Source organism: Gadus chalcogrammus, chromosome 10 (assembly GCF_026213295.1).
Source record: "Gadus chalcogrammus isolate NIFS_2021 chromosome 10, NIFS_Gcha_1.0, whole genome shotgun sequence".
Classification (NCBI taxonomy): domain Eukaryota; kingdom Metazoa; phylum Chordata; class Actinopteri; order Gadiformes; family Gadidae; genus Gadus; species Gadus chalcogrammus.
This window is the reverse complement of record NC_079421.1, coordinates 7,429,417-7,456,847: the sequence shown is the minus strand read 5'-3', so window position 1 is coordinate 7,456,847 and position 27,431 is coordinate 7,429,417. Positions and strand designations below refer to the sequence as shown.

Here is a 27,431-nt window from a genome sequence, read left to right as displayed (position 1 = left end):
AGCCTATACTTCCTTTAAGTATACTCATGGAAGTACGGGTATGGTCTCACGAAAATACGTAACACTGTCACGTTATTTAATCTATTGAAACGTGATCAGGGCAGAGCATGTGAGCGGAGCGGAGCGCCGCGCAATTCCCGCTCCCCGCTCAGGAGGATGTCCGCTCATTCGCTCTGCCGCTCAACGTTGTGCCAGGGCGCTCCGCTCAAAACCGCTCCGCGCTCATCTTAAATTTCCTGCCAAATTTCCTGCCGGCGAAATCGCTCCACGCTCCGCTCAAATTTTTAGGAGAAACTATTTTCTGACATTTTCCCTTCATGTAATTATGCCAGGGCCCTGGGACATATGGCGTTTGATTTAATGATGTCACCGATACATGTGTCAAGTCTCATTCAGTTACTCGAAATTATGCAGACAAACGGACGGTCATATCACCTAACCTGCTGATAATAATGGGCCTAAACCAGTATGACTGTCAAGTTTTTGACCGAAAAGTGTCACGTTTATCTTGCTGTACCAATAAAAGTGTAAACAAATCTGAGTTATCGTCAGACCCATCGCTTTGCAGGAACGTTTTGTGTGCTAATCGCCTACAACTGCAGGATTACCCAAAGCTACAACTGACAAAGTTTACACTTAGATAAATACCCGTAAACTCATTCCAATATCGTGAAAAGGTACTAGATTAATTATTAATGTATTTACTAGACTACGTTAGTGTATGTTTTTATGATATTGTATCCCACCTTTTATAATATAATGTTTAATCTAGAATTGGCAAAAGAGGAATGCTCACGTTTTGTTGCATCCTGGTGTTTGCGGAGCAAAACATACAATGTGCAATCCTCGTCTCGGCGATTCCGTGGTGAAGTTGAAACACAGACTATAACAGATTATAGGCACAGACTACAGCATAGGCATTGATTTAGGTTTTAAGTCAAACATGAATTTAAATAAAGTCTATTCCATTGAGCAAATGCCAACAACCAGAGAAACAGTTTATTTCAAACCAGCAAGAACGACTTTATTTAAGTCTTGAAAAATGTAAAGTTGAAGATAAAAAACCAATCAAACAAAAACCTTTAAAGTGTTCATAGTGCAACTTGCAATGCAACTTCTTGATGCAAAAAAAATAAAATAAAAAAAACTTCTTGTACTCACAAGTGAACGTAGGCCTTTTACGCGATTAAAGAACAAAGATCTAACTCTTGGGCAGATGCGTAAGGGTGGCGCAGTGTACAGAAAAAAAACAGTCGTTCTGTCATCATCTGGACAGTTCTTTTGCGTTCACCTTTAGTAGAACCAGTCTGGACAATATTTCAGGCTTCAGGCTTGTGCGGTGATTTCTGGACCCGCTTCTTCCTGCTTGTTGCGAGGCAAGATGACCCGCTTTCCCGCTTTCCAGTATCGTTACGCCCCGTGCCCACTACCTCCGTCAGTTGTCCGTTGCCCATTGACTTTGAATGGGGACGGTCGCGCAATGCATTGTGGATCCGTCCGTTGACTTGGAGCGTTCGCCACCGTCAAAAAGTTGAAAAATGTTTAACTTTTTCGGCAGCGACGGTTCCGTCATCCAATCAGATCGCGTATGCAAATTTAAGCACTGTGACGCGACTCGGGCTCTGACGATACTGGAAAGGGGGAAAGCGGGTCTTCTTGCCTCGCAACAAGCAGGAAGAAGCGGGAAGAACCCGGCGAAGCGATTTGATTGGCTGACGGTTGCCTCTGCAAAGACTACTCCCCCATCCGTCAGCCACGCCTTCCCACGTCCGTTGACTGACGGTGCAGTGGGCACGAGGGTGGCGAACGCTCCAACTGAACGGACGGATCCACAATGCATTGCGCGTCCATCCCCATTCAAAGTCAATGGGCAACGGACAACTGACGGAGGTAGTGGGCACGGGGCGTCAGGGGTACTTGATTCGTACGGCGACCGAGCTTGTCACGTGGCCGCACTTGACCTATCAGTCTGCTCGGCGCTAACCCTAACCGGGCCGACCGTAATTATAGTAATAACCCTAACCCTTTAACCATAACCTGCCGTGAAAATAGACTAATACAGTATTTTTTACGGCGCGCCGTACGAATAGCCTAATTGCTATTCTTACGGTCGCCGTACGAATAGCCACTACCTTATAAATATTTTCAACCTCACTTTTCTACTACAGCACTCACCGCATTTTCTAGTTCCATTTGTCTTTCTTCTATCTTATTTTTCATGAGGGAATAAGCGTGGCTCCCCAACATGATAAAAACCGTGTGTTAAAGTGTATTGACTCCTTATGACAAAATGGGAACATTTTTAAACTTGGTTTCTTATCTGGTTAAATTGGCTGATATTTCAGCACAGTTGAACTCAAACTGGACCCAGAAATTTTCAGCGTGTTAGAAACATTTAAAAGAATTATGGAGCTCTGAAAATACCTTTTTCTTTTGTTCCGATCTCAAACATAAACATAAACCACGCAGTCTGCCGAGCGACTCACGGAGGAGACAAACCTAAGGCCTTTAGGACGGTAGTGGTGTGGGGACACCACCTAGTGACGGTTACATGACATGACTGAGGGCATTGGTGACAGATGGTGGAAACTTTTAATTTATGCTTTTCTTAAGAACATACATATTTTTTGGTAGCAAATTCTGTAGAAGCAGTGACAGAGTATCAAACTTTGTAATTCCTTATTGAAGGAGAGAAATAGCTATTCAAAATTTTCCTTGGAGCTGGATGAAGAGAAGGCAGAATCTCGACAAAAATCAGAACCTCTCCATGTGTGTTGATTAATATCACTCATGATGTGTCAATAACAAAGATTATTATGACCTAGAAGTTTACCATCCATAATCAACGAACAGTCAGCATTTAAAGATACAGAAACAGTGGCCCATTAACCGCTCTGGGATCACCTCCGCCTGAACGACACCACTCTCCATCCCCCTCTCACTGCCTCCCTCCACCCCTGACTGTCTCTCTCCATCCCCCCTCCCTCCGTCTCCCGTCACTGTCTCTCTCCCGTCCCCCCCCCCGTCCCCCCCCTCACTTGCTCCCTCCGTCCCCCTTCGGCCGCGCCACGCGCCCCAGGGTGTAGAACTCCACGTTCGGCCTCATGTCGGTGACGTGGGCCATCCGGTTGGAGAGGGCGAAGAACGCCGCAATAGCCCCGATGTCCCAGGCATCCTCGCGGTCGAAGCCCACTTCCTCCAGGGACAGGAAGTGCTGGTCGGTGATGGTGTCGCTGCGGCACACGGCCAGGGCGAAGTCCAGCATGGCGAGCTCCCGTGGCGACAGCTCAGCATTCTGGTAGTTAACTGCAACCTGGAAGAGAGACATTGATGTAGGTTACAACAGTCAACTTGGGAGAGACATTGATGCATGTTACAACAGCCAACCTGGAAAAGAGACATTGATACACAATTGTCAACCTCAAGAGATACTTTGATACATGTTATAACAGTCCACCTGGGAGAGAGACATTGATAAATGTTACAACAGTCAACCTGAAGAGACATTGATACATGTTACAACTGTCAACCAGAAGAGAGACATTGATAAATGTTACAACAGTCAACCTGGGAAAGACATTGATACATGTTACAACAGCCCATCCTGTCCTGGTCTACATATTGTCATTAGTTTGTGGATAACCTGAATATATGTGACAAGGAGAAAATGTAATCATAGGCATGTACATAAATGTTACAACATTCAACCTGGGAGAGAGACAATGATACGTGTTACAGTCAACCTGGAGAGGGACATTGATACATGTTACAACATTCAACCTGAAGAGACATTGATACATGTTACAACAGTCAACCTGATGGGACATTGATAAATGTTACAGCAGTCAACCTGGGATAGAGACATTGATACATGTTACAACAGTCCATCCTGTCCTGGTCTACATATTGTCGTTAGTTTGTGGATAACCTGAATATATGTGACAAGGAGAAGCTGTAATCATAGGCATGTACACCATTTAATTAACTTGAAGGTGTAACATCGGGGTCACAATCAAAACAATAACAAAATAAGTAATTTGATGAGGTCGTGAAGTAACAAAGAATCATGGGAGACTTTCTCCAACTCTCTCTAAATAGCGGTAGTCTTCAGCCTCATTGGCGAGTCTTTCCTCGGCAATGACTCAGGCAAGTTCATGTATTAAAAGTTGTATTCATGCTACGTTTAGTCCCGTTATGTCATTTAATTTGAACGATAACATGTGGGTAACGTTCTATCGTAGCATTAGGTGAGTCGAGTACCCAGACCGCTGTGGATGTTGTTGTGTGAGGTAGGCCAGCACTATTATCTTGGGTATTATGCGTGATAAACATACCTAAATTAAGTGTTGGAGAACAAAACAGATACAGTTTTGGAACAGATATGAGGTAAAGCAGTGTGACGTGGGCAGTACCAGTGTACCCTGAGCCCTGTGTGTCTTGCCATCTGTATCTATATGAAACCCTTAATGGCTTTTTAGATTGCGGTGCTGACATGTATTAAAGGAATTGGAATTAAATGGAATTAAAGTGTTAGAAGTGTTAGAAGCATAGTGAGGAGTTGGCACTTTTCCAATGCCATAGATTGAGAAAAGGCAGATTGCCGAGAACAGCTCCTCAGGAGAAGCTCGGCAGCAGCACTCCTTCCTAAAGAGCCTTTGGACGATAGTTCTACGCAATAGGCTAATGGCAAAGCACCCAACCCCAATAGCCAGACTTAAAGGCAATAAGACCAGCGACGTCTCGCGTTTCAAAATGTTCGCTGTTGAGAAGTGAGCTCTGAAACAGTAAAGCTGGTAAAGAACTGTGAAGCCAATTGAGCTCTATTGTGGGTGTAATGAACAAAGGCTGTATATAATACAGGTCAAACTGACTTAAAATGAACTGCATCAAATACAGAGTCAACTGATGTCCAATATGTTTACATTAGTTGGTCTATCAAAGACCTTTTTCCCACCGAAACAAGCATACAAAACTAGAGCACTTGTTGGTATGCAGCCCGGTTATTTCAATGAGACTATTTTGGTGTTGCCTCCCTCATATGGACTCGTGAACTCTGCATTCATACATTTGGCCGGCTGCTTTCTCTGCCAGGAAAAGCCCAAAACAATCTTTCATATGTTTTGATTCAGACGACCTGCCGAGGTAAGGTCTACGTGTGGGAAACACTCGATTTGCATGCTTGCAGGCATGCGCCACTTGTCAAAGGAGTACATCGATTGATATTCAAATACCATATCAATGATTAGGTCCCTTCTGGTTGATTCCCCAGAACTGAGGGGGTAAAGGGCAGATGAAGTCATTGACATGTGACCAAATAGAATGGACTGGAACAGTAAAAAACACTTCAGACATCTCTGAGTTTGATGCGTTTGTAATCAATTAGGATAATGTAAGAACACAAGCCAACGAAATATAAAGCGTAGATCTAGCCGTTTTTTTATATTAAATGCAGAAATGTTAAATATATAGCTTCAAGTAAAATAAAAGAGATACTTTAAATAATGATTCATATATCTCAATTTGTGTCCCACAATTTGGTTTGACATTTAATTACAGTGCATGTTGTAGAATGTATGTGTGTATTTGCTTGGATCACTTTATCCAGGACGGTAACTCCGGTCAGAGAGTAGACGCATACACAGGGAACAGTTCAGGATGTTTATATCTCTTGCAGACGAATGACATCAATGATGGCTTCAATAAGCAACCGAATTAATGACGGAATGGATGAACAGATGTATGAATAATGAATGATGTAGGAATGATTTTTTCTTCACGAACGCATTCTCTGTCATGGCGTGTTAAGCAGTCGCGCGCAACGAGCTCTGGCGCAGCCCCATACAACTCGTAACTCTAGGACCCTACGATGCTACCTGGGCTGCCCAAAGTGCCTGAATAGAAATAACACTATATATTATACGATACGATATTACAAACTAATAGGGAATTTACAACAGCCGCCCCCTGAATAGCATGGCTATTATGTAAACAAAATAAATTCCCTAAGGTGCTACAGGAATCCCTGGATCAGCGTCGTCGTCCGGAACAGCTGGCAGCCGGACAAGGCGTGCTACTGGTCGCAGGTAAGTCTTGTCCCCCACTTGGACCTCAGCAGACCGGATGCATCCATCGGCACTGGCATTCAGTCTGACCACCTTCCCAACGGGCCAATGAGCACGCGGCAGCTGAGGATCGACGATCATCACGACAGTGTCCTGGAGAAGATCATCGGTAGGTTGGTGCCACTTCTGGCGGACCTGAAGAGACGGTAAGTAGCTTCTGATGAATTGTGTCCAGAAGTGATCCACCATCATTTGACAATGACGCCACCGTCTCCTGGTGAGTGGGTCCGGAGCGTAGGACACTTGTGGCAAGGAGGCGTCCCGCCGCCCCATCAGCAACATGTTTGGTGTCACAGGATCCGGATCCCCAACGTCTGACGACACGTATCCTAAGGGCTTGGAATTGAGGATACCTTCTACCTCAATTAAGACTGTGAGCAGGACTTCTTCTTGGAGGGACTGAGCACCAATCACCACCTGCAGGGCTTTCTTAACGGATTGTATCTCACGCTCCCAGGCGCCACCAAAGTGGGGAGCCGCTGGTGGGTTGAACTTGAATTTGATCCGTTGCTTGGCAAGTCTCTCTTGTAGCTGTGGTTCCATTGCAGCGAACGCCTCCTTCAGCTCTCTCTCTGCACCTCGGAAGTTTGTTCCCTGATCAGAGAGAACCTCGAAAGGGGTGCCTCTACGTGCGATGAATCGCCTCAATGCTAGGAGGAAGGCGTCGCCGTCGATACTATTTAGCAGATCCAAGTGGACACATCGAGTGGTGAGACATTTGAATATGACACCCCATCGTTTCTCATTGCGCCGCCCGACCTTGATGACGTATGGTCCAAAGCAGTCCACTCCCGTCGAGAAGAACGGAGGCTTGAAGATCCGCAGGCGGGCAGGGGGTAGGTCCGCCATAATTGGAACCACTGGCTGCCCTCTCCATTTTCTGCATTCCGTACAAGTCCTCTGATGGTGCTTGATAGCCTGTCTCCCACGCAGGACCCAGTACTTGCGCCTGATCTCGGCGAAGACCCTATCGGGTCCTGGGTGGAGTAGTCGTGCATCCACGTCTTTGATAAGGAGTCTTGTTACCGCATGGCAGGGATCGAGAACTATGGGGTGGATGTCAGTAGAACAGGAAGTGTCCATACGACGAAAGCGTCCACCGACTCGGATAAGACCCATTGTTGGATCCATCTCCGGTGTAAGCGTACTGAGCTTACTGCTGGGCAGTACTGGTTTACCAGCCCTGAGACACGTAATCTCTCCTGGGAAGCAGTCTGCTTGGCTAGCCTTCAGCAGGAGGGCTTCGGCGTCAAGAAGGTCCGGTTGAGGTAGGGATGGGTCAGCCGCCGCCCCATCAAATAACTGCTGGGTGGCGTTGACCAGGTCTGTCCAGCTGTCGAACTGTGTGACGTCTGGTGTTTGAGGTGCCAGACTCATCTGTGTGAGGCCGCAGAAGATACTGTGCTTGAGCTCAGCAGCATCTTCTGGCTCTGTGGAGGTGGGAAGCGATGGCCAATTTTTAGGTGGACCACGGAGGAACGATGGCCCTTGAATCCACCGATTTGGCGCCGCCAGCTCAACCAAAGTCTTGCCGCGGGTGAGATCGTCGGCTGGATTGTTGGCCGTGTCCACATACCGCCAGGTGTGCAAGGACGTCAGGTCATGAATCTCTGAGACTCTGGTTCCAACGAAGCCCTTGAACCTGCAGGACTCGGATGTCAACCAGGTTAAGACGGTGGTGGAGTCAGTCCAAAGGAAGGTCTGGGTGATGCTTAAGGTGAGCTCTCGATGAACGAGGGAGGACAGCTGGGCTCCTGTCAATGGTGCATAGAGCTCTAGACGTGGCATTGACTGCTGGCGCTTCGGAGCCACCCTAGACCTTGCCATAACGAATGAGACATGGACAGTGTCGTCACTCTTCGTTGTGAGGTAAACTACCGAACCGTATGCCTGTTCAGAGGCATCACAGAATACATGCATTGTATACTCTGTGGCATCATTGGCGATGTCCTGTGGTGCGTAGGTTCGCGGTAGGGAGATATTTACCAGCTCCGGAAGTTCCCTCTCCCAGCTGGACCAGGCCTCAAGGATGTCAGAAGGAAGGTTTGGGTCGTCCCAGCTCCTCTTCTTCGCCCACAGTTTCTGGACGAGAACCTTGGCCCGCGTTGTGTAGGGAATGATGAATCCAAGAGGATCATATTGTCTGGCCAGCACCTTGTACACGTGGCGCATGGTGGGAATCTCGCTCTCCATCGGCTTGGGCTTGTAGCCAAGTTGATCGGTCGGACAATGCCACCGTAGGCCCAGAGCCGGCTCCTGAGGGTCGGTGCTCTTCTCAGCTAACCATAGCTCTGTGCTCTCTGATCTGGCAGTGGAAGGCAGATGGGAGACGACAGATGGGAAGTTACTTGCCCACTGCCGGATCTCAAATCCTCCCGAGGCCAGACACTGCCGCATCTTGTCCACGAGGAGCTTGGCAGACTCGGGTGTTGAAAGGCTCTGGAGACAGTTGTCCACGTAGAAGTACTGCTCTATGGACTGCAGGATGTCTTCGTTTCCCTCTGCGTGGTCTTTGACGTGCTTCTGCAGCGCAAACGTTGCACAGCATGGGCTGCTTGTTGTACCGAACGGCAAGACTTGCCACTGGTAGATGTTAGGTTGCTCTTCTCGTCGCAGGTTCCTCCAGGCGAACCTCAGCAATGGCCGGTCCTCTGGTAGGAGCCGAACCTGATGGAACATTGCCCGGATATCTCCACTGATGGCGACAGCATACTGCCGGAATCGCAGGAGGACCCCGATGAGCGATGGTCCAAGGGTTGGACCTGGGAGGAGTTGCTCATTAAAGGAGCATTTCACCGGTGCAGACATGAATATGTATTGAAATTGGGTCCTATATGTAGTCGAATAATAAAATAAAATTCTAATTTGGTGCCGTCTTGACCGAGAAAAGGCAGAAAGTGACTTTTTGGCGCTTGTGGATTGAAGACAACAACTCCCACCATGCACAGCTTCGCTGGCGGCCACTCCCGCTGATCATCTCCGCCTATCGGACACCTCCTTGTTCCATCTACTAATGGAACAAATCAGCGTGGAGCTTGAACCGACGTCACTAGAGTAGTGACGCTTGCACAGAAGCATACGGCCGACATCTTTCCTTATTCTGGGTGGAAATAGTAACATAGTTACGCCATTAAATGCGTTTATGTAAACATTTTTAGCGAGAAATGTGCATTTTAATTTCATAATGTTCGCTCATTGAATTTGAAGGATGTTTGGTTTGATAGTTATGACGAAGAGGGAACGCTCCATTCACTTGCATGGACAGCGTCTCTGGTCGCTAAGCAACCTCAACGTCTTGGCGGACTATATTATTGTTATTTATATCCGAGATTATTTAATCTAACCCGATCTAAACTCTATCATGTACCCAAACATGGCGGCGTTTGGGTTTCCTACCTCCGACTCCTAAATCCAGCGCAGCCACAAGCGCGTTGAACCATTTTTGTGACACACAATGATCAAGCGACAAGTTAGGCACGTTACACGCGTTTGGTGTGGCCGTAGGCCGTGTCCACCAAAAGCGTTTTTTTATGCGGCTTCACCCAAAAAATCGGCTTCGTGTGGACGGGGCCAAGAAGGCGAACACACGTCACCAAGACGGGGAGACAGCGCCAGGCGACTTACGCCACTATCTGCCAATGGATCGTGGATGCCTGGGCTGATATAACAGTCTCCACTGTGGTCCAAGCTTTCACGAAGGCAGGAATAATCACTGAACTGCCAGGCAACAGCAGCGACACTGACTCGGATAATGACGAGAGGAATCCGGGCATGTTGGATGCCGTACTCGCCCAACTGTTCAATTCGCACACACAAGAATTCGAGGGATTCGTAGACGGGGAATGAACTGAAAAAGGTGAGCTTACTGTTAAGAGATATTGATCAGATATTGTTAATATGCACATTAACGTTTGAACATCGTTACCATGGGAGTGACCGGAGTTGTCAGAACGCTTAATACAGTTTGACTTTATCTGACTGTTTTGTTGACATTCTCTTTAGCACAGCTCGGTCTTGTCGATGCATAACGCAACCCCAGTCAAACGTTTGACTGCAGTATCTTCTATTCTATGCGCCTAATAATCCGGTGCGCCCTATATATGAAAACAGTTCTAAAATAGGCCATTCATTAAAGGTGCGCCTTATAATCCGGTGTGCTTTATAGTACGGAAAATACGGTAGTCCTCGTTTGTGTTTCTTTCGAAATGGTGAACTTTTGCATGGAGCCATCTTCTATGTCAGATCCAGTACCCTCCGCCAATGTACTTCAGTTTTAGCAACAGCCTCTGTTATCTTAGCTTCAGACGCTGTGGATGTTAGTTTCTGCTGGTGAAGTCCCACCCACTGGCACTGCTCTAATAGGTCTGTAGCGTCAGTGGGTCCCACCCCCTAGAGGGGGGTGGGACTAGTGGTTGTAGTCTTACGAGAATCATCTCCTCTTACACTTCCTGTTTTCTTGTACGCAAAAATCGTCATATTGCGTCATAAAAAACAGGAAGTGTTGGAAATCGATACGGATCTCTCCAGTCTCTCCAGAAAATAAGGGAATGATGCTAGACCATTCAAAAATATGCGGGGGGTTCTAAAAATACAAAGCTTATGTGAAATGGGTGAAGTTGCCCTTTAAGGGAGAGGCCGCAGTAGGTGAAGGAGCAATCAAAGACTAGGCGATCCTTGCCGTTGTGATGGACGAGGTGATGGGGAATAAACCATGACTCACTGGACTTATCCGTCTCTTCTTTGCTGAGCTTGGTAACGCACCCTCCATCGATGAGCTTTTGGATCTCTGCTTCGTAGACTTTAGCCTTAGCTGGGTCTTTTTCCAGTCGGCGTTCTGTGCTGCGGAGCATTGGCATGACTGCTTCAGCAGCGGCTTTCAGCAGTGGCGCGTCCTTAGCCCGGAGCAGAGGTGTGGCATACCGGAATGTGTCAATGACCTTCACCCTCTCAGTGCGTGCTTCCAGGATGCTCACGGCCTCTTGGTCCAGACGGGACCGTACTGCTAGCTTCTCGCTTCGAAACGGGAGGACGTCGAGCTGCCAGAGACGTTCAACATGTTGGTAGTAGTCGTCTGGCGCTGGCTTGAGAGATGTGAAGTAGCATGAAGCAGCATGAGACCCGAGACCATCTGGACCCTGGAGCACCCAGCCGAGCGCTGTGTGTACAGCTGTGGGCTCTTTGGCTGTGATCAGGTGGGTGCAATCTGCACCGATTAGCAGTAGCGGACGCACCTTACTGAAGTTATGCAGCTGGAGGCCCCTCAAGTGGCGATAGCGCTTCTGAAGTGCAGTTACGGGGTAAGATTGCTCTGACAGGGCTAGCCTCCCCGCTGTGAAGGCACCCTTAACCAGGTGCTGTTCTGAAGGCCGTGCCAGGGAGGCCACATGGAAGTTTACCGACGCACCAGTGGGGCGAGCCACATCTTGGCGGATCGTCCGCAGAGCGAGAGATTCGGCTTCGCCTTTGAGTTCCAGGTGACGAACGGCAGCTGGCAATATTATTGTGCGTTCGGCCCCATCGTCAAGGATCGCGTAGGTGTGCAGCGACTTACTCCCATGGCTAAGGATGATTGGCACCACCTTGAGGTACACCTTTCCTCCTTGCTTGGAGTTGGCTAGTGAGGCCCGATCCTCTGGCGTGATGAGGTAGACACCGGGACCTGGCTTGGTAATGGTATGGAGAACTCTGAGGTGAACCTCCTGACATTCACTGCACGCTTTCTTCAGGGTGCAGGCATCTTGCTTATGGTTGGTACGACCACACTTACGACAACGCTTGCCGTCTGCTATCCACTTCTCGATCTCTTCCGGTGAGTGCCGGACGATGTCTGGACACTGTGATAGGTAGTGATCGGCACTCTTGCAGAAGAGACATATCCTCTCGAACTTCTGCTGCTTGGCCTCCGACCTAAACGTGTCTGAAAGCTGACGGCTGTCAGGTTTAGGCTTGTCGGAGCCATGATAAACTGAGAGGTTGCGAGGCCTGGGCACAGGAACTTGCCTATCTCTGTTGGGGGCCTGTGGCCCTTCAGTCCGATGGCGCTGTGCCATTCTTGCGGATAGTCTTTGAGCTTCAGCCTTCACCCTGAGCCAGTCTGAGAGGTCTCGAAGGTTGTACGGGTTTAGGCTGTTTGTATTGAGGCAACCTTGAGCCTGTAGATGCTCCACGAAGCCGTCCCTCGAGTGCTTCGGGAGCTTACTCAGGAGCCGATCGACATGGCCGGTCGACATCACTTCCATTCCGTTGGGCCCTTCCAGCGATGTAAGCATTCCCACTAGCAGGTCGACGCTAAGGGCGAAGCTCTGGAAGGCTTTGGAATCTCCTGCTTTGAGGTCAGGAGAGTTCAGGATCGTGGAAATCTCACTTTGTGCGAGTTGATGTGGCTGTCCGTATTGCCGCTGTAAGGCCTGCATGGCGGCGGTGTAGAGCTGCGCATAATGCCTGCAGGACTGTGCAATCAACCTGGCTTCATCCAGAACCAGGTGCTCCATAAGTACACGGTACTTGTAATGCTCAGAGAGTTCAGTGTGGGGGCTGAGTAGGTGGTCCAGCGTCATTTTAAGGTCAGTGAAGTCTCTCTCATTGTCGTTGACCAACTTAGGCATTTTTGGTACTGGGACTGGCTGCCTGGGAGGCTGGAGAGCGGATGGCATCTGTGTTGGTGTATATTGGGGCTGAAGGGCATACTGGACCGGTGCTGGAGGCACCAGCTGATAGGCTGGCTGAGTTGTTGGAGCAGGCTGGGGGTGGTACACCGGTTGTGGATGATGGCTCAGCTGGTACTGTAGTAGAGGCACCAGCTGATAGGCTGGCTGAGTTGTTGGAGCAGGCTGGGGGTGGTACACCGGTTGTGGATGATGGCTCAGCTGGTACGGTGGAAGAGGCGCCAGCTGATAGGCTGGCTGAGTTGGGATGACTGGCGGAGGCTGATACGCTGTCTGCTGGGGGACAGCAGGTGTGTATGGTAAGGGCGCCACTGCCCATGTGGGTGGTTGACAGGTAAACTGCTGAGGCGTGCCTCCTGGGTGCTGGCCCACTGGCTGGAGAGCAGCTGCAGCTGGTAGCTGGTGTGCGTGGTACTGCGCTGTTGCAGTCTGGGGTTGATATGTAGGCTGTGCAGGCGTAGATGGAGAATGTTGATACGCTGTCTGGGGTTGATATGTAGGCTGTGCAGGCGTAGCTGGAGCATATTGACACGCTGTCTGGGGTTGATATGTAGGCTGTGCAGGCGTAGCTTGAACATATTGATATGCAGTCTGGGGTTGATATGTAGGCTGTGCAGGCGTAGATGGAGCATATTGATATGCTGTCTGGGCAAGTGTCATTGGCGTAGGCTGATATAGGGCCTGTACGGCCGTTGGCATATTGGCGCACATGATCTGCACAGGCGATGACACAGGCTGGTTTGGATGGAAGGCAGGCTGGTACCCCGCTGCTGTTGACAGTTGTTGGCCCACTGCTTGCATCGCCTGGGAGTTAGACTGTGTCGTGACCATACTCGTCGCAGTGGGAACTGGCGGCCTAGGAACTGCTCCGAATAGCGGTGCTTTATTGTTGATGGCAGGGACTGAGTCAACGTGTAGCTCTGCTGCCTTTGGCCTAGTGTACAACCTGTTTGAGACCGCAATACTGCGGTTGTTGTGCACAGCGACGATGTTAGCGACAGCTTATCTTGAGGCTGGGTAGGTGGTCCCGGCTGGGGGGATAACGACTGCTGCTGAATAACACGGCTGTCTGGTTGGGGGTCCAACCAAGGTGATTGGTTCGACGGGACACCTAGACCAGTATATGGCGTGTGCTGTTGCGTAGGAGGACCTGGTCCGCTTGCATCGAAGCTGTATTCTGTTAAGTGCCGACTGTAGCGGCTCTGTTCGGAGGTGGGTGGCGATTGGAGCCCCACAGACACGTGCTGGTGGCTGGGCAGACTGCTAGCATCCGATGCTAAGTCCCATTGACTCGCCTTATCGTCGACTGCTCCTGGCGAAAAGGGACAGGGAGGGGGCCCGAGCGCGGTGTATAGCTGGTCACCTGTAGCGGCGGACTCGGTCTGCAGGCTGAGTGACCGCAGCTGCTGTGCGCTGGCGCTCTCGATGTCGTCTTTGAAGGAGGCAGTATAAGGCATGAGGGACTGTGGTAAGCTGACCTGATAGCCCTGCATGTGTGCTGGAAGTTGTCGCGGCCTTCCTCGTCCTTGTGTTCCGCTTTCGGCTGCTGCTGTTCTCTGTGCGTCCATGGCTCCGTCGTGGGTGAAGTATTCCGGTTTCGAAGGACCAATGTTGTAGAATGTATGTGTGTATTTGCTTGGATCACTTTATCCAGGACGGTAACTCCGGTCAGAGAGTAGACGCATACACAGGGAACAGTTCAGGATGTTTATATCTCTTGCAGACGAATGACATCAATGATGGCTTCAATAAGCAACCGAATGAATGACGGAATGGATGAACAGATGTATGAATAAATGAATGATGTAGGAATGATTTTTTCTTCACGAACGCATTCTCTGTCATGGCGTGTTAAGCAGTCGCGCGCAACGAGCTCTGGCGCAGCCCCGTACAACTCGTAACTCTAGGACCCTACGACGCTACCTGGGCTGCCCAAAGTGCCTGAATAGAAATAACACTATATATTATACGATACGATATTACAAACTAATAGGGAATTTACAACAGTGCATCTACTTTACGTGATCATAATCCAAACATTCAAAGAATTATCTTGGGCTCTCTTTAATATTGTTGTTTGCATAAGCATGAACAGCTCCGAACCAACCAAGTCTAGAGCACTGTATATGTATTCTCTGAACTTGCTTAAATAATGAATAGTCAGACTTTTAACCACAGCCCAATTAGGCTTCAAGTATATTGTCCCCTTTGCAGGGACTGAGGGTCTGTACCTGGTCGGCCAGAGTGGGTTTCTTGGAGTAAATCCGGTGCAGGGCGCTGTGGGACACCACACAGTAGAGACACTGGTTGTGCATACTTGTGGCCACCACGATCAGCTCCCGGTCGGCCTTGGTCAGCCCCCCTTAGACGAGGACACAATCACACAAAGAGTCTCACAACTGGAGAGAACAAACACACTGTGGAGGAGCATTGTGATATGGTGTGTGATGGTTTGTGTACATCGACAGGAGAAGCAGAATCTAATAAAAGCACAACGAATCTGCCCTCGTTCTGACCATCAACACAGACCAGCCAAAACAAGGACTTTACCTGTCTCCTTGTTCATCAGTTCATTGTAGTAGGCAAAGAAGGTCCGGAACTCTGCCGGTCGGTGAGAGAGGGCTTTGAAGACATTGGGCAAGAATCCCCCCTGAAGAGAAATACTGTTTAATATACTGTTACAACCTATAACTAAATACATAGTTTATTCTCCGCTGCTATGGATACTGTACTGTGTAATCATATATATATATATATATATATATATATATATATATATATATATATATATATATATATATATATATATATATATAGTCCTTTATTAATCTGGGAGCTGCATTGTTACTACCCAATGTAATGAGCTTGTTAAAAATAAGTACTCAAAAAAGACAGCATGACAGACCATAAATTAAGATACAATACTTAATCATCTGGCGGACACATATACACACATTGGGAATGTTGAAGTATAACCATGTGGGGAATGTTGAAGTGTACAGAAACATGGGGAATGTTGAAGCATACACACACATCGGGAATGTTGAAGTATACACACACAGGGGGAATGTTGAAGTATGCCTCCAAAACATATGAACTGGTTCTGTTCATGATTTGGTGTGGGGTCGGGCTGACCGCTTTACTACCGTGTTAAGAGGCTTGATACCTTTGTCTCAACCTCCTCCATCACTGCCGCTATATCCTCCGGTAGGTCCTTCTTGGGGGGGACTGGGTACCGGCTGATGCTCGGCGGGGGGGCGGTGGTGCAGAAGGTCGCCTTGACCGCAGCTCGTACCCCCGCGGGTCGGAGGGGAGCCTGATGAGTGACAGACAGTTAGTCAACAGTGCTAACACAGAGCTGTTCATGTTGCTTCACGTTGCATTGTTGGTCTTACGAGAGATCAAACGAAACTCACAAACATGTAGAAAGCAGCAGGACGTAGTAACTTCAGATGTCCACTGCCGGCCATAGTATCGAGGTTAGTTGACAAAATGGTTCTTGCAATAACCAGAATGATAATATAAGAAATAAACACTATTATTATTCTTCAACGAATAGCAACTCTATATCTCAACTTGACAATGACATAAAGTTTGTTTAGAAAAACTGTCAGGGGGCGAGTACAGGCTCGGCTGTCTATTGGTTCCCTGGTGGAGCTATTTATAGAGCAGCCCACACATTGGTCCCCCTCGCCGCCAGAGGGATTGTTCCAAAACTCAACTACCTCGATGGTTCATAACCCGGAAGTGTTTTAATCGTGGAGAAATCAAAATATCGCTCGCCGCCACTCATTTCGGATACACTTCGGGCTGTAAACAGACAATATTAATTTGGAGAATATTGAACATTAAAAGACATGTTTTACCATGTGAGTGGAGGAATGCACGTGTCTACAATAATTGATTCAAAACCTGAAAATTGTTCGATCATTTCCCCAGTGGATGAATCTGTAGTGTCCTTGTGTTCCTTGTGTTGTGTAGATCTCCCTGGAGCATGAGATCCTGCTCCATCCTCGGTACTTCGGACCGAACCTCCTTAACACCGTGAAGCAGAAGCTGTTCACGGAGGTGGAGGGGACTTGCACCGGCAAGTGAGTGTTCGTTATCATTTATCATAATTTATGGCTAGACAATCATCAATGTTGGGAGAAAGACTGCACGAAAGTCATTTCGTGATTTTCATCCAGACCTATAGCACGAGCCCTCGTGTGATTAACTGCTTAAAGGTGACAGGTTTAATATTCATTATAAAAGTCTTGGATTACTTTTTTATTTTCGAAACCGACCATTGTTATCGATTCTTAAAATAATGAAACGCTATTCGCTGCTAGTGCATCAACCAACAGGCATAGCAGCAACATTCTCAGTATATCTTCATGGCTTGTGCTGGGAAGTTATTTGTCCATTAAAACATTTTGAATGTGTCCTTCCCAGGTATGGGTTTGTTATCGCGGTCACCACCATAGACAACATCGGGGCGGGGGTGATCCAGCCCGGCAGAGGCTTCGTCTTGTACCCCGTCAAGTACAAGGCCATCGTGTTCCGGCCCTTCAAGGGGGAGGTGGTGGATGCTGTGGTCACTCAGGTCAACAAGGTGAGACGGATGCTGCTTTCAGATTTGCTGTTTGGGAATTTTGCAGAATAAACATGGAGGCATTTTGTATGACTTAGGAACAACAGCTGAGCAGTAGTGTAAGGAAACACAGTTGCACACAATATTCAGATTACTATCCAAGTACACCAAGTACTTTTCGCTACATTATTTGGTAATACAGGCTTCAGAAAGGTTGATGTATGGTCTTGTAAGGGCATTCAGCCTTGTTTGGTTTTATAGCTCTACTAAATGGGATTCTCACTTGGCCTATCCTAAAGCTTAGTAATGGTTAATATAAAGTATTTAAACGGTGAGGGTGGGTAGGTATGCATTCCGTCATGTAGTCAACTACCACTAGCCAAGGCCTTGTCTTGAAAAGTTAATGTTGAAAAAGTGGTATGTGTTGTAATTATGTGTCTGCCTATACTGACTTAGAACGTACACCATTTACCTCTGTAGGTTGGCCTGTTTACAGAGATTGGCCCAATGTCCTGCTTCATCTCTCGTCATGTGAGTGGCCTAAACTTTACTCTTGTAGTGGTTGATAAAGCTTAATGTTGGAAAGAAATGTGCAATTTAATGACCATATGTTTCCTATTTTATAGTCCATTCCCTCCGAGATGGAGTTCGACCCCAACTCAAATCCTCCTTGTTATAAAACAGTTGATGAGGTATGTGCTTCTTTTGTGTTCTGCCCCATCCACTATTTTGTTCTCTTAACCCACACACATGGTGAATGGGTATGCTGAAGTCGCAAAAGCATATTTTGATTACTTTTCTATCTGCTAAGGACATTGTAATCCAACAAGATGACGAGATCCGTCTTAAAATCGTCGGGACGAGAGTGGACAAGAATGACATCGTAAGTCTACCTATCAGTTAGACCTACCTCTGCATTTAAATATTAATTTGCATTTAATTAGTATAAAATCGATATTGCTGAATAAAGGCAAGATGGCCATTCCTTTTTCAAATGCAAAGTCAAACTGGAATCTGGTAGAATCCCATTCAATTGTTTGTCTTAATTTGTTTCAGTTCGCCATTGGATCTCTTATGGACGATTATCTGGGTAAGTGTGAAACTGAATGTTTCAAGTGGCTCCCTTTTGTTTGCATTTTATGAATTTAGAGTAATCACATTGCATTAAATCCTTAACTTTTTAATGTTTTTCATTATTTCTTATGATAAATGTTTTTCCTCGCAATTAATTGTGTGAAATAACTGAATAGGTATATTTATTCTTAGATCAATTACTGTTCAATGAGGTCAAATCAACACACACTTTGTTTTCCAGGTCTCGTCAGCTAAGCTTTGGCCATGTGGGTGTGGAAGACGGATTTCTATCTGGAAATATTTTGACAAAACATTGAAAAAGATAAAGTTTGCTACTAGCTGGAAACTACAATACTTAGTATATCAATAACATTATTTTTGTACGGTTAATAATTTTTCAATGGTACATGTTTCAGTTCTAAGTCATGACCAGTTCACGGAGCGATGCATGTGTCATCTGCATATTAATTGTTACTTTTTATTTTTTACATACATTGTCAGTAATAAAATATTTTGTTATTTGAATGTGTGAAGACTCCTTCATGTTCATGACTCGTTTCGTTTTCAATTCAATGTCTGCAGTGGGCATCATCAACATTAGACGATTGGTGCTTTAATCACCCGAGGGGTGGGAAATGTAGGCGTAATTCGATATTTATCTTTAATAAATTGTCACACACACGTGCAATTTTACTGATCATTTTTGTGAGTGATTCAGTCTCTTATTCACTCTAAAGGATATGGAAATTAACCCTAGAAAATGTTAAAAAAATAAAGCCGGGTGAACGCGGATATTGAGCGACGGACCCGGCTGTAAATACGTCAGTAGGCCGCGACGGCGGTCTTCCTTTCTCTCGTTCTGAAGATGGCGGCAGGGGTAAGTAAAATGGAGAGGTGTCTATTTTGGGGAATTTCCCTAAACATTGGAGTGTAATCGGCCGAACATCACACCCATCCGTGTTCTAATTCAACGGCTCGATTCGCAGCTGACTTAGTCAATGTGTTTTGGCCCTGTTTGTTTGAGTATTGGCAAGAAAGTCATTCACGGTTCGTGTTGGTCGAAGCAGCCCTGACGTAGCATGTACCCTCTGTGGTCCACCCCGAAATTCCGCCTGTGATGCTCCAGCCTTCCCTAGTCTGCCACGTTCACCTCTCGATCTCCGGTACTCCCAGCCCGGACTCCGCCATATTAACCTCTCTGTATATGGTACTCCCAGCCCGGCATCTGCCACGTTAACCTCGGTCTCCGGTACTCCCAGCCTTCACTAGTCTGCCACGTTAACCTCCCGGTTTATGGTGCTTCCTCACCGGCGTCTGCCACGTTAACCTCCCGGTCTGTGGTTAGGAGCACTGGGCCACTGTTTTCATATTTCGTGCGATGATACAATGATGAAGGTCCAGGCAAAATCGGACCCATATTTGACCATTGTGACCGAAGTTAGCTTGTCAACGTAATGGTTTATCAGCAATCAAACGATTTCAACAAACGATTGAAGGCTGTCCAACAGGCTTGTATGGGTTATTAAAACCGTGGTGACAAGTGTGACCTACTGTCACCAAGGCCAGGGCATTGTGGGCTCTTTAAATTTAGATCCATTGTTGGGTTTGCGACCAGTTGATTTTGGACTTAGTTTTTACACGTAGCCGTCTCAAACGATGTACAAATACAAACCAATCGTCTCAGTCTAATGCAGTCTCTATTAAACTTCCTTTGTCATGTCTTCTCCCCCCACAGACTCTGTTCACGTACCCAGACAACTGGCGTGCCTTCAAGGCGCAGATAGCAGCCCAGTACAGCGGTGCCCGGCTGAAGGTAGCTAACAACGCCCCTGCCTTCACCTTCGGACAGACGAACCGTACCCCGGCCTTCCTCAACAACTTCCCTCTGGGCAAGGTGGGTGTGATGGACATTCAATCTGAGGAGTGAAGTCTCCAGTTGTTCCAGAAATGTTCGACCATTCCAGAGATGACGAGGCCAACCCTGATAATTGACTATAATCCACATTAGTGTTAGCAATCTGGTCTAGTGGTTCAGTAATAATGAAGCTATTGAGCCGTTCCCCACTCGGGTTCAGATGGCAGAGGGGTTTATTTAAATGTTGCTATCAGGTTTTGTCTCATCTCCTCCACATCCCCACAGGTTCCGGCCTACCAGGGCGATGACGGCTTCTGTCTGTTTGAGAGCAACGCCATTGCCCACTTCTGTAAGTCCTTACTGCATGACCTTTATTCTATATAGTATACTTTAAACTGCACTAATATTAACCCGATAACATAATCTCATTGCCGTATAGGAGGCATTTTTGTTTTTTTTACTGTGTATTTGTCTAGGGAAATGTTGTCTGAAGCCTTTAATGAGCTGAGGGTTCTCTCCCTGTCATTGGGCAAGGCGGTGTCTATTCCTGGCACCAGTCTCATATCTGGAAGGGGAAGAATGATTGAGCCATATTCATCTCAGACTTGGGCACATCCTGCCTGACAACTGATCTGTAGACGTTTCTTTTTAAATTATTTATCGTGAGAAATGCTCTCATGTCCACCCCCCATCCAACTGGATTCCTCTAGTGGTTCCATGCTAACAGTGTTTTGAACACGAGATGAGATGCTGCTAAGAAGTTGACACCTGCTAGAGATCACTTCAGAGGATGTCTTGTGCACTTGACGTTGATGCCTTGCTTGCACTGCTGTATTGTTTGCGTAGTCAGGATGAGGCCGACTGATGCGTGTGTTTCTAACTCCGGTTCTCTGCTGTGCAGTGAGCAATGAGGCCCTGCGTGGAGCCACTCCCCAGGCCGCGGCTCAAGTGCTGCAGTGGGTGAGCTTCGCTGACGCAGAGATCGTCCCTCCGGCCAGCGCGTGGGTCTTCCCCACTCTGGGAATCATGCACTTCAACAAGCAGGTACGGCCCTCCGGTGTCTGAAGTTGATCTTATGAAAGAAAAGAGACTTTTTTTTTTTTGTAATTGCAAATGCAATAATCTTTCGGTGTTCGTTTACCGTGAATAAATGTTGTGAATGCTGCTTTTCCAGGCCACAGAGCAGGCCAAGGAGGAGACGAAGAAGGTGCTGTCAGTGTTGAACCAACACCTCAACACGCGTACCTTCCTGGTGGGCGAGAGGGTTAGCCTGGCTGACGTCAGTGTGGCATGCGCCATGCTCTGGCTGTACAAGCAGGTCAGAAACACACAGCGAGATGCCCGCACAAACATGAACGTCTTGTTTCTGTCAGTCTGCAGCTGTAGAAGCCCTTCAACACCCTCTGCTCTGTCCATCTTACCTGCAGGTGCTGGAGCCCGCCTTCCGCCAGCCGTACCCCAACGTGACACGCTGGTTCACCACCTGCGTCAACCAGCCCCAGTTCAAGGCTGTGCTGGGCGAGGTCAAGCTCTGCGAGAAGATGGCTCAGTTCGATGGTGAGCTATAGGCATGTTTGGATTATACTACTTTATCCTAACTTGAGTTTTTTCTGTACAGAAGGCATCATGGAATATTCTGGTCTCAATTTTGTTTTGTACTTTACTTTTTCTTAATCCAAAGGACATTGCATTTAATGCACAATTTCGATATGCTAACTACGTTTTTTCGTTTATTGGTTGTTCATTATATTTTGTACTTGATGTACTATGACAATCTTGTTAATGTGGATAAAAGCCATCTCCCTGTCATTGGGCAAGGCGGTGTCTATTCATGGCACCAGTCTCATATCTGTCAGGGGGAGAATGATTGAGCCATATTCTTCCCAGCCTTCTCAATCTAATGAGAAACAGGCTGTTTCATGCTATGGCCAAATCAATTTCTTTTTTAGGTTACGTCATTCTGTAATTTAAGACTACTAGAGCTGTGCAGTGGACAGGATAAAGTGGCCTCTAGTGGTGAGGTTGTAGATAGCGTTCAACTGAAGTCCATTGGTCAAAAATCCATTACGGCTCAATGGACTGTGCTTGGTTGTTGCTTTCGGTTATGTAGAGCGCCAGGTCAAAGTAGGAGGGGACAACGGAGCGGGTTGAATTTGTTTTCTGACTGCGTCTCGGGTGACCACGACCGGCGTTCTGCCAAAACAAACGCCAATGCCCACCTGCGACCTCTACAATGCTAGAGGCAGGCTTATGGCACTGTGGGGTGTTTTAAAGTGAGGACTCAATAACAATGTTTCTGGTGCTTCTGCACACAGAAGACATCTCACAGGCTTGTAGAAAAATATTACATCAACATCTGCTTGCCGCTGATGAGACAAGCTAACTCTTGGTAATTGTACTTTAAATCTCAAATTACATTTCTTCAACATTATCATTTAATGATGACAAACCCAAGTGTTATTTAATGTAACATACACTGCAATTGTATACTTAATGATTAAGATTGATGCTTTTAGAGGTGTTCCCTGAATGTTCTCTGGTCTATTAGGCGTTTCCGTTATCTTCTCCTTTTATAAGTCCTTAAGAAAATAGGTTGAACAGTAGCTTTAAAAAAAGCAAAATGACATGAAAAACAATCGCAATAATATCGTGTATCCTTATCCGGCCTGAATTAATGGTTGCCGCATGTATTGTTGCCGTATCGGCCATCCCAGATATAGCCTTTGACTTCGAGCTGCGACAGCGGTTCTCTCACACGTTCCGAAAGAGCCCCTGAACACTTTGACTTGGTAAACAAGGGCTACACAGAATCTGTTGACTTTTCCATTGTGCTTCTGATGGAAACCATATTGGCCGTTTGGAAAGCCGGCGACAGGCCTCCCACACGGCTGTGGATTTCACAACGCTCATTCTAGAACCCCCTCTGCCCGAGTCCAGCGAGCCAAGCCCATCTAACCCACAACATGTGTTCTCCTCCCGCAGCCAAGAAGTTTGCAGAGATGCAGCCCAAGAAGGAGTCTGCTCCGGCCAAGAAGGAGAAGCCAGCGAAGGAGAACGCCAAGCCGCAGGAGAAGAAGAAGAAGGAGGAGAAGAAGGCGGCCCCCGCTGCCGACGAGGAGATGGACGAGTGTGAAGCCGCACTCGCCGCAGAGCCCAAGAGCAAGGACCCCTTCGCCCACCTCCCCAAAAGGTACGGCCCCCGACCAGTCTGGGCCCTCCCATTGGCCGGCATGGTAGATGTACAGACCACGCCCAGGCTAGGCTCTCTTATTGGACGCCATGATCGATGTACAGAACACGCCTAGTCTGGCCTCTCCTATTGGACAGCATATTCAAATCACCAATGGGAATGCATTCCTATGAGACCTGTCCCATCATATCAGTCAAAGAGCTCTGGCAGCAGATGAAGGCTCTAATGTCCTTGTCATTACCTGCTTTTAACTAGCAATGCAAACACAAAACCAGTTAAAGGAGTCAATTGTTAATATTTGCCTTTAACCTCTGTCACTAGGCCTCTTCTCAAGGTTTTTGCCAGAATAACTGACCGAAAGTTAAGAGTAGATCTGCACCCCTACAAGATGACAATTGTGATATTGTTGTGCAAGTCAACAGATCAATCTGGATGCTACTGGGACAGTAAAATCTGTAACGAAGCATGAATGCAAGATTTATTTTCCGTCTGGAATATATTTAATGTTTGAGTTTCCTTTGGGAGATATTTTGTTTTTAGGGCATTTTAGCTGATGCTTTAGCCCAGAGTGACACGTTCATACACGCATTCACACAGCGACGGGGTTGTCAACCACACACAGCTCGTCTGACCCAAGGTTAGGTGCCTTGCTCAGGGACAACTCGGCTAGGAGGAGCCGGGCATCGGATGGCAACCTTCCTGTTAAAAGTCATCCCGCTCTACTGCCTGAGCTACTGCTGTTAGATGAAGAGGTTGATCTTCCGTCACTATTTTGCCTAAGCGAACTAATAATGAGTTGAGGATTATCTCTCTGTCATTGGGCAAGGCGGTGTCTATTCATGGCACCAGTCTCATATCTGGCAGGGGCAGAGAGATTGAGCCATATTCATCCCAGCCTTCTCAATCTAATGAGAATCAGGTTGTTTCATGCTATGGGCATATGTTATCTAATTATTTGATCTAAAAATATCTTCCTTGTTCTGTATTATATAAACTATAGTGATGTGTGGGGTTCCAGCCGTCCATGGCTCTATTTCAGTACACAATGGGGATGTTGAATGCATATTGTAAACCTCTCAAATGGCTTTTTTCTTGTGGGGTCATTCTACATAGCTCCAGCTATTGGATGGAACAGCGATTACAATCGTAGGAGCATTGTGCAATGTCTTTGATTTTAACATTACTGTGTGGACTGGTCACCTAACCTGAAGTACTGTTTTATTGCTGAGTTGAAATGTGTTTAACGTAGCATAATGGACGCATCGTACAAACGTTCTGTTAATCTATTTATTTGGAAGCAAAACTATTGTGTCCTGGTCTAACATGTGTAAAGGTGGAGACTTGCCATACATTTTTTTGTTTTGTTAAATTGGCTGTAAATTGTCAAAATGTAAAAGCTGTCCTGATTCCTCCAACATGTTGTTGCTGGTTTTGTGATGCAGCTCGTTTGTGATGGACGAGTGCAAGAGGAAGTATTCCAACGAGGACACCCTGACCGTTGCCCTACCCCACTTCTGGGAGAACTTCGACCCTGAGGGCTACTCCATCTGGTACTGTGAGTACAAGTACCCCCAGGAGCTCACCCAGACCTTCATGAGCTGCAACCTCATCTCAGGTGAGACCTGGTCCTCTTGGAGGGGGGGGGGTGGGGGGGGGGAATATCCAAAGTATAGTTTATTGTATTTCTGGTAGGGTCCCATTGTCATTGGGCTAGGTGGTGCCTATTCATGACACCAGTCTCATATCTGGCAGGGGAACAGATTAAGCCATATTCATCCCAGCCATCTCAATCTAATTAGAGGTTAACCCGGGTTAATGTGATGGAGATGCTATCCGAAGTCAATAAGGCAGAATTATTGCTGGGCTCTACCATAGACCTGAAGGCTCTACTGGTCAGCACATGGCTCACCCAGTGTCTCTACTGGTCAACACATGGCTCTCCCAGTATCTCTTAGGGCTGCTCGATTATGCAAAAATCATGATTATTCTGGTCAATATTGAAATCACGATTATCCAAACTATTATTTTTGAGTTTGAAAACATGATGTATCTATTCAGCATGTCTCTGCCAAAAAACACTTTGTAACTGATTTTCAAATCTAAAATAATGTACAGATATGTATCCAGCTGTTCTTCACTTTCTATTAAACATTTGATGAAAAAAAAATTGTTTAAATCGCAATCAAAATTTGGTTAACTGCCCAGCCCTACTGGTCAGCACACGGCTCACCCAGTGACTCACCCAGTGTCTCCTCCCTCTCAGGAATGTTCCAGCGTCTGGACCGGCTCAGGAAGAACGCCTTTGCCAGCGTTATCCTGTTCGGCACCAACAACGACAGCTGCATCTCGGGCATCTGGGTGTTCAGAGGCCAGGAGCTGGTGTTCCCTGTGAGTGTTCGGCTCAGAGGGGTTAAACTAGAGCACGGCTGGGTTAACCCACGCTTTGAGTACGACGTGTAGAAACACTTCCTATCAGACATTGGGGGGGGCGGGGGAGGCGGCAGCAATATATCGATCTTCTTGTCTTTTTTTTGTTGCGCGCTCGTCAATGGATAAAATAGGATAACATGATAATTATCAGTCGAGCAGTGTCCTTATTTGTACATGGGTATTATAATAGGCTTCTGAATCCCTTTTTATTCAGTTAAGATACAGGAAGACTTGTTTCATGTATCCAATATGATATCCAAATGCTATATTATGTCTCTGGATGAGTTCCCCTGTCATTGGGCAAGGCGGTGTCTATTCATGGCACCAGTCTCATATCTGTCAGGGGAAGAGCGATGAGCTATATTCATCCCAGCCTTTTCAATCTAATGAGAAACGGGCTGTTTCATGCTATGGCCACATCTTGGACAAGCAGAGATGGCTTTCTCAAAAGGTATCTGCTTGTCATTTCCAAACATAAGCCAGTTGACTATATAATGGGCATGAGGCTAAAAGATGTCTGAGTGAAATAGGCCAGTCCCTTTTCTTTATTATCGGTCTTAATTAGTGGGTTAAATTACATCTCATTTAACCCACTGATTAATGTACCAACTTATAAATGGATTATGTATGCAATAATCTAAACGAGACGCATGCAGAGATCCCTAAAGAGCACATCTAGAGAGATTCTGATGATGGGGTTCTTATCTTTTATCTGGTTAAATGTCCCGGTGTGTAACGGCCTCTAACCCGCGGTCCCGTCTCTCCCCAGCTCTCGGAGGACTGGCAGATCGACTACGAGTCGTACAACTGGCGCAAGCTTGACCCCAGCAGCGCCGAGTGCAAGACCATGGTGAAGGAGTACCTGGCCTGGGAGGGCGAGTTCAAGCACGTGGGCAAGCCCTTCAATGAGGGCAAGGTCTTCAAGTGAGAGGAGGGACAGTCGGCTGACGGAGCACTGGAACCCTAAAGGAAAACACGGACTTCAGTCACTTTGTACTTATTAAACGGGAAGAAAAAGAAATTGGAGCGTCGGCTTAAAGTAACGACAACCAAGATCGATTTGCGTTACCCCCCTTCCCGCTCAGTGGCTTTGAGTGAATAAAGCATTTTACCCCAATTTCATTTCTGGAATTTAATTTGTCTATTTTGTTTTCAATTTGACTTAAAGGTTTTTTTTTATATGTTTTCTCAGTTTAAAACAATTCATATAAAGAGCTAGTTCAACTCTGTACAGGTTATAAACGATGATAAGTAGATCACTGGATCTGCAGGCCATGATTATCAGTTGGGCAAACCTTTTTTCTTTTGTATATTCCTCAATAAAACCTTTGGCAAATGGGTACAGTGGACTTATCTCATCTCTGCAAATAACGACATTGACAATGGACAGAAAATATGCTTCTGCAAAACCATTTTCCGCCTGTAGAGGGTGTGCAAACTCTACACTTGAGGTCCTCAAGGTCAGAGATGCGTGTCGCAGATAATTCTTTGGGTGGGGGGTAACGGCTGCCTTGTTTGTGTT

At 46.9% G+C, this 27,431-nt stretch overlaps 3 protein-coding genes across 3 annotated transcripts; 2 read left to right on the top strand and 1 right to left on the bottom strand.

Moving 5' to 3' along the window:
* Positions 1–2,018: 2,018 nt before the first annotated feature.
* On the bottom strand, positions 2,019–16,471 carry si:ch211-175m2.5 (uncharacterized protein LOC568697 homolog). Its single transcript, XM_056600640.1, has 5 exons — positions 16,204–16,471; positions 15,954–16,103; positions 15,338–15,437; positions 15,019–15,149; positions 2,019–3,313 (listed from the first exon to the last, which is right to left on the bottom strand). The coding sequence occupies exons 1-5, from the start codon at positions 16,255–16,257 to the stop codon at positions 3,035–3,037; spliced, it is 714 nt and encodes a 237-aa protein (XP_056456615.1). The 5' UTR covers positions 16,258–16,471; the 3' UTR covers positions 2,019–3,034.
* Positions 16,472–16,481: 10 nt separating this feature from the next.
* polr2g (RNA polymerase II subunit G) lies at positions 16,482–18,969 on the top strand. Its single transcript, XM_056600643.1, has 8 exons — positions 16,482–16,656; positions 16,769–16,878; positions 17,222–17,381; positions 17,841–17,891; positions 17,987–18,052; positions 18,172–18,243; positions 18,417–18,450; positions 18,676–18,969. Exons 1-8 carry the CDS (start codon positions 16,645–16,647, stop codon positions 18,687–18,689), a joined length of 519 nt encoding a protein of 172 aa, XP_056456618.1. The 5' UTR covers positions 16,482–16,644; the 3' UTR covers positions 18,690–18,969.
* A 109-nt stretch (positions 18,970–19,078) lies between these two features.
* On the top strand, positions 19,079–27,187 carry eef1g (eukaryotic translation elongation factor 1 gamma). Its single transcript, XM_056600635.1, has 10 exons — positions 19,079–19,311; positions 20,170–20,328; positions 20,575–20,638; positions 21,191–21,333; positions 21,464–21,607; positions 21,717–21,846; positions 23,272–23,479; positions 24,922–25,094; positions 25,743–25,867; positions 26,679–27,187. Exons 1-10 carry the CDS (start codon positions 19,300–19,302, stop codon positions 26,835–26,837), a joined length of 1,317 nt encoding a protein of 438 aa, XP_056456610.1. The 5' UTR covers positions 19,079–19,299; the 3' UTR covers positions 26,838–27,187.
* Positions 27,188–27,431: the final 244 nt, after the last annotated feature.